General features: G+C 35.8%; 1 protein-coding gene across 1 annotated transcript; it reads right to left on the bottom strand.

Annotated features, from left to right (window-relative positions):
- Positions 1-4,677: 4,677 nt before the first annotated feature.
- Positions 4,678-5,894, bottom strand: LOC116021227. The gene has a single exon (XM_031261843.1). The coding sequence runs from the start codon at positions 5,772-5,774 to the stop codon at positions 4,800-4,802; it is 975 nt and encodes a 324-aa protein (XP_031117703.1). The 5' UTR covers positions 5,775-5,894; the 3' UTR covers positions 4,678-4,799.
- Between the last annotated feature and the right edge of the window lie 1,996 nt (positions 5,895-7,890).

The raw sequence follows: 7,890 nt of genomic DNA, 5'->3' as shown, positions 1-7,890 counted from the left end.
AAAAACCATGCTTTGCAGGCCATTATCTCTCACATTGCTTTTACTGAATGTACAAATTTAACATGTTCTTGGTAAATGTGATCATTTGATTGTTATTAGCCACGATGAGTATATATCATCCACATATGAATAAAGAATAACATAATTAACCATCTATCGTATCTTTTACATAGACACACTTGTCACTCTCATTTATTCTAAACTCATTAGTCATCATTGCATTGTCAAACTTGGATCACGGTAGCGGTGTTAGAGGTTATGGTGGGTACGTTGCGAGCTATAAAAAAAGAGAACAGTTAGCGACGAATTTTCCATTGTGTTATTGAGAAGATTGTAGGCTGAATATACCAAAATTCTATCATGCTTGATGCCATTAAAATAAATTTGTTGATGGATTACAAAAAAATGGTCATGTCACAATAATGCTAGGACCAATGAGGGATGTTTTGAAGAAAAAAAAAAGGGAACTAAAAGTGGAATGCCACATATAATTCTAGAACAAAAAAATGAATTAACTCTTAGAACAAAGAAGAACTTAGAAGATCATGGGCTGAATATACAAAAATTCCCTCATGTTTAATGCTATTTAAATAGATTTGTTGAGGATGACAAAAAATAGTCATGCCACAATAATACTATGGCCGATGAGGGATATTTTGAAAAATAAAAGAGCTAAAAGTGAAACAACACATATAAGCCTAGGATAAAAGAAATTCTAAAACTAATAAAATACAGAGTCCTAATAATTGCCAAAAGCCTTCATAATTTTTTTTGTCAAAAAGGAAAATGCGTACCTTTGTCAAATGCTACTTTTTTCTTTATTTTCCTAACTAAAAAGTATTATCAAAATAGTTTCATTGTTTTCATTTTTAGAAAAAATTGAGATTGTGAAATTTAACATATTGTACAAGAGTGCACAACTACATAAAGATTATGTAGTTGTGCACTCTTTATAGGTGATACTAGGTGATACAAGCTAAGAGAACTTAGTCAACATAATATTTCCCTAGTATCACCTATAAAGAGTGCACAACTACATAAAGATTAACAATAAATTATTGCTTAAGATGTACAAGAAAAAATTACAATGCCTTAAAGTTTCTCAAGCTCTATGATCTCTCTGAACATTGAATTTTTAGCCATGCAATTGTTTGTCGATCTTCTCCATTTAAATAGAGTATTTCTTTATCCACAATTTTTGTTGAATAGAGATATTGAATCCAACTCGACAAAGAAAGTTTGAGATCTTGAATCTTTCTTGCTAAATGAAACTTGTTTTCTTTTTTTATCCAAGACTTCTATGTTACCTACATTAAAAGCATGCAAGCATTATTTCCTACTTTTACCAGGGGACAAAAACAAGTTCCTAATTAATTTTTCTTTGCTTAACTTCCAAAATGTATTTAAGAATACTAATTCCACTATGAAGAGAGAAATTAATTTGTTTTTCAAATCTTCATGTTTTGCCAAAATATATTGCTAACATAAATTGGTACTAACAATTTGTTTTGACTATTTTTTCTATCTTTTTCTTTCTAGCAATGAGTTATTCCCTCTACAATCTAAGGGGATAGCCATTTGCAAAGGGCATTATAATATTAGTTATTTCTAAATTCTTAAGAATAACTTTTCTTTTCTAATACTAAAAATACCTTATACATGGTCTTGGAAGGGTTAGTTGAGTGGATAGAACTTAATTTTTGAACTTGGAAGACCATGAGTTTGATTCTTATGAACACCCATTGAGTCGAACCTGTTGCACATAGTATTTTACCCAGTGCCTAGGTTTCTCCATTCACCCCCTCCCCCCCCCCCCCCCAAAAAAAATCTTTCTCCATTCACCCCAAGAAAAAAAAAATCTATACACAGACACGCTTATATTTTATTGTGTCTCATATTGAAGTTGACTCTATTGTTTTGGTGCGATTCGCAACATCTGCCACCGACTTGTTACCATGGAGAATTCGCAGTGCATTAAAACGCATTCAGTCAAGGATCGTTGCTTGGAATTCATCCATTGTTCACGTATATCGAGAGGGAAACCGAGTTTCGGATGCTTTAGCTTCAGAGGGTTTGAACTGCACATTGCCACTTTGTTTTCATCGTTTTACTCCCTCCCTGATCATGTACAATTGGCCTATTTGTATGACTTTCGAGGCTTTGTTGCCTCCCGTTCTTTTCGTTATTAATATATCTTTTTACCCAAATTTTTTTTATTGTATTTACACACACATAAAAAAAATTATAAATGCATAAATATTATATAATTAATTATACATTAAATACTTCTTTCGAAGTATATATATATATATATATATATATATATATATATATATATACACGTGTGTAATAATAATAATAATAATAATAATAATAATAATTATTATTATTATTATTATTATTATTATTATTTCAAGATTTTTTTTTTGCTATTCTTTAAAACAACCAAATACTTAAATATAATTTTTTATATTTATTCTTCCATCCAAATAAATAATGAATTATAATTTATATTCTAGTCATTTTCTATTTCATTATCGAAATCATATTCTTTTTATCCAAAATTCATTTCGTCAAATATGTTGTAAATGTTTTACTAACCGCCCATTTGGTTTGCAAAAAAAAAAAAAAAGAATTTTGAAGAATAGAATTTAAATTTTATTAAAAAGAAATTATTGAAAATATTAATTCCACCATTTAATTTATGAGAATATTGATTCAGGAACAAAAAAAAAAGGTATTTTTGTTATTGATCATTTCTCCCAAAGGCTTTGGAATTGAAATACAAAGGAGGTGTAAAGAATCTCTTTCCTTCAAATCTGAAGAATTCAAATTTCAATAGAAAATATTTTACATGAGCCAAACAACATAAAATGCTCTTTTCCTCAAATTTGAAGAATTTAAATTCCAAGAAATTATCTTCTTGCCAACTAAACAATGTTAGTGTTCGTTATTGGTTTTACCCCATTTTGTAATTTACTTATTTAATATAACAACTTAGAAGAGTCAAAGTGATACAAGCATGCAAGAAGGAGTTGAGTTCGTTTGACGAATGGAAAATCATAGCAATTACAAGAGAGCAGAATACTGTAGCTGATTGCCTTGCGAGACGGGTTAAAGAGGTCCCTAGGAAATGCATGTGTTGTTGAACCCACGCGAGGAGTTAGTGTGTCTACTTGAAGATGACATAGACGGATACCCGCAATGGAGGAATGTCTCCAATCCATATGATTACTTCCATTGACGGTATGGGTGACCCCTTTCCAATAGAAATAAGAAAAAAAAAAACTTAGAAGAGTCAAAAAAAAGTCGTCCATAGATAAGTTAAGTAGAATAAGTCAGATATACCGTATAAGTACGAGTCACTCACGCACAGAAGGATCTTCAGTTCAAGAAGCTGTTAATGACTCAATATGTTAAACGGACAAACTAAATCAAGGACCCTGGATTTAATCAAGTCATATTGGTAAATAAAGGGTCCAGATGGAAAGTCGAGAAATGGATCAATCAGTTAGACTTTCTAAAGAAATTCAAGATTTCATATATATTCCTTGTTCAAGAAGCTAAAGTTGTGGATTTTTACAGAGATCAAAATTCAGAGAAACAAAATACAAAGATTGAGCTTAAAGAAATTCTTCAATTAAGATGGACTACTGAGAGGAACTCTGATTGAACATTATATTATTCTGCACCTCTCAATCAAGAGATTGAATAAGAAGATCAAAGTCCAGTATTCAACTCATATGCGCTGATTTGATGCTTTGAAGAGCTTTTGTGAATGGATTACATAGTTGGGTGCTATCACCATTGGCTATGAGATGTTGTGGTCTTCCCGTTGGAGGCTAAACAAGATAAAACTCCTCCCTCACCCTGGAGCATCTGTAGATCAAGCAGCTTCTACAAGGACTGATTTTGTAATTGAGTGAAACTACGAAAAACAGATTGAAGGTAGATCATCAAGGTTGTTCATTCATCAATCCCAGAAGAAGTGCTTGAATAGATCACTTGGTGAACTAATACTACCTTTCTTTGTTAGGAATTGAACACTTAGTGAATTGAGTTTTCACTGTTGGTGGCCCTCTAGATGTAGGAGAAAGTTTATCTTTGGACTGTGTAAACAAATCTTGGGTGTTCTTTTAATTTTTATTGCAATTATCATCACTATTTTATATATCACTTAAGCAGTCAGATAAAATGAACTAAGCATGAGTCGCTCAAACAGTTATTTGAATTACTTTTTTATTTCAATATGTTAAGTTCTCGCAACAGAGTACGCAACCCCTCTTCACAAACACCCCATAATGTTAATGCCTCATGCTCAAGGGGAAGGGGTACTGGGAGGAACTCAGGATCCTCTCGTAGTAATACGCCTCACACGAATGACTTAATTTGTTAGCTCTCATAACTCTACTGATCACATCGGAGACATCTAGCTCCTTTGACGTATCATTCGTTTGGAACCCTATCTTTACAAGGATATTGACGTTAGTCTTTTAATTTATTCACAATAGATCAGATATAGTAAATTGAGATGTCTCACTCCTTGTGAAACCTGTTCTTACACTGCTGTTATTAATTTAAAAGAGCCATTTTGAATTGATTTATGGCAATACAATGAAACCTTTGGTAAAATTGTTTTTCCACCTGACAAAATCATTTGTGATTAAACAGCTTAGATAAACAAATTAAGATTATATTCCATACTATTCTCACTTTCTCATACATGTTTAAACAGAAGAACATGGGAAAAAGAATCGATGATCAGGACCGTTCATCTCCATCTGCATCGATCTGATCTCCTACGCGTGTTGAGTGGTAGCCATCATGTTCTTGCAAGTCTTGAGCAGCTGGGTCCCTTTTCTCCTACCTCTACTGCTACAATTACCTTGCAAAGCCAGCATGACTGCACGCGCCACCTCCTCCGGAGGAGCAATGGCGGCACCGTGGTCGGGGGACCCACTACCGTATATCACTGACAACACACTTATCGCATATTCTTTCCCCCTACCTTCCATCCTCCCCATCACCTCCACCATCATAAGCACCGCCAGCGCGTGTGATCTCACCTCAGCCGCCCCTTCCTCCACCGTGCACAGCAGTTCCAAAGCCGCCAGCGCTCTCTCCGCCACGGGACCCTCCAAGTCCGACAGCGCCTCCACCACCATCCCCACCGCCCCCACCTCAACCGCCACGCGTCGGTTCCTCTCCGCCAAGCAAAGCGCCAGAAGCACCTTGCTGGCCGGTTTGGCACTCACTCTATCCTTCAAGCACCCCACCACCTCTCTCATCACCGTGGCGGGGCACTCCGCCCCGTCCGCCGGGTTCGGAACGAGTGACCGTTCTAACAAATGGATCGTCTTGACACGATCCGCATCCGAAGCCGTACTGAACTGGAGCTCCGCCACGTGGAACAGCTCCTCCAAATTCACCGTCAGCAGCGGCGGCGGAGGCGGAGGAGCGGCGGCCGATTCGGGTTTGGGGTCCGTTTGAATATGCGGAAGGGGCGAGGTGGGGAGAGGGAACCTCCACTGGGTGAAACTCTGGGAAGTATTAGAAGAAGAGGAGGATGAGTCAGCCGGGGATGTATTAGAATGGTGTAAGGGTGGGTGAGGCGGTGGCAAGGGATCGGAAGATGAAGAAGAAGGGAGAGGTGGGGGAGTGGTGGTAGTGGGGCTGAGCACAGTTTGAGTGCAATGGCGGAAGAAAGCGCAAGAAAAGAGTGGTCTTGGGGTGGTTTTAAGCTTTGTTGGGTGATGGCTACTGCTCTGCTTCATGGCTTCCCTTAGTGCTTCTGCTTCTACTAAGACTGAGGCGCGCGTGCATGAATTGTATATGTATGTTAGATCTATAAGGGTGATATGATTTGATGTGTTTATAATCACACAAAACTGTAATTTTATAGTGGAGGAGTCAGGGGTGGTAGGGATACTCACTGCTCAATCATGGTCCACATATATATACATACACATGATTGTATATTATTATTTTATCTCTGTTATACTAATCTATCTATACTATTATCTATTAATAAAAACAATATTCTCAACTTTAACTTTCCGCCCAAAACACTCTTATATTATTCATGCGTAATATTGTAAAATAAGGTAATACAATTTCTATTCGTAATACAATTGTACATTAAAATATGGTATTACAATTCCTAATAAAATATATTCTTCTGTACGTTCCTATTTGTAATACAGTTCTAGATTAAAATTACAAATCGTAATTATATATTACATATATTTCCCTACAATGCAATCTATACTTTTAATAAAAACAATATCTCTTTCAAAAATGAAAAATAAAAATAATATCATAAACTTTAACTTCCCGCTCAAAACACTCCTATAGTTTATTTGTTGATTCTTATATGTTATAAATCATAATATCATAAGAAACGGATACTTTGGTGAAATATGAAGTATGAGTAGTCTGTCAATCAACCCTTATGGACATCGCATTTCAACAGTTTGGATGGTCATCATTCCAAAAAGTCATACACTCCATTTGGTAATCTGGAGTGAAGTTTGGATTAACAGTTTAGATATATGATTCATATATTTTGATATATTTTTGTTTATTACCTGATGCCATTATGATGATTTGAATTTTAAGAGCATAGAAACAAGCTCGAAACATGCTTATATGCTTGAATGGTCTTACCTCAAAGTTACTACCAACTATCATACACAATGCTTTATGTTGTATGTTAGACTCAAGGTTACTAACTTCTCACAATAGTCAGAGACTTGCTTTATATATATATGAAATATTGACAAAAAAATTAGGCTTTAGAGGTGAGTTTTACTTATATATACTTGGAATCTGAAACATTTTGAAATTTAGGGTGTTTAGAAAGCAGGAAAATGACTTCTAGAAAATGTTTTCTGGAAAATGAGTCATTTTTCGGAAAATGAATTCATTTTCTGTGTTTGAATGTACCTTGAAAAACTGTATTTGTGTGTTTGGTCCATTTTCTGGAAAATGAACAGAATTGTATAATTATAATATTTTAAATTTTTTAATTATAATTAAAATATTTATAATCATATTTTATTATAAAGAAATTTTCAAAAAAAAAATAAAAATAAAGAAGAAACATATCTTGTTGTGATAGAGAAGAAACAGAGGGAAGTCCACTGTTGCGCCTAAACCAGATCTTGCTGGTTTATAGTTTATGGTTTGAAACCAGATCTTGTTGCTGCCTTGCGTCGCCTAAACCAGAGGAGGGAGTCCACTGTTGCAACTCTGCTGTCGGTAAGAAGAACAGGGGAAACTGGAAGAAGGAACAGTCACCGTCGCTGCTTCTTGAGGTCGGAATCTATGGAGGTTCGCTGGAGCTTTGTACGTTGCCGAGGACCAACGCTGGAGGACGGAAAGCCACGTACGCTGCTGCTGCCGGTTGCCGTGCTCTGTTCTGCTTGACGCCATCACTTCCGAGATGGAGGTGGGTGCTCTCAGCTTCGCCGCCCATTCACTGCCGCCGGAGATCCTTGTTTGCCGTTGACGACGAGGGGAGGAGGATGAACCAGAGTTGAATGGTGAAATGAAACGGCGGAAATTGAGTTGAAGTCATTTTCCGCCATTTTGGGGTCATTTTCCCCCGTCAACGGAAAATGATTTCCGTTGACTGGGTTTTCCAGGGGTAGCCAAACATCAAAATTTTCGGGTTTTCAAACAGAGCCTTAGTGATTGGTAAAATCAATATGTTTTACATTGGAAAAAATCACAGAATATATACATGTAGATTATAAAATTAAAATTTCAGTGTCAATATTGTTATGACTCAATGCTTTGATTACATTAAAAGTGATTTTTTAAAATTTCAAGCTCAAAATATGGCACACTTGATGAGTAGCAGCTGGAAGGTCAGTGATCCGCTCGCCG

This window comes from Ipomoea triloba, chromosome 1 (assembly GCF_003576645.1).
Source record: "Ipomoea triloba cultivar NCNSP0323 chromosome 1, ASM357664v1".
NCBI lineage: Eukaryota > Viridiplantae > Streptophyta > Magnoliopsida > Solanales > Convolvulaceae > Ipomoea > Ipomoea triloba.
The sequence above is the reverse complement of the archived record's forward strand: the minus strand, read 5'-3'. Positions and strand labels throughout refer to the sequence as shown.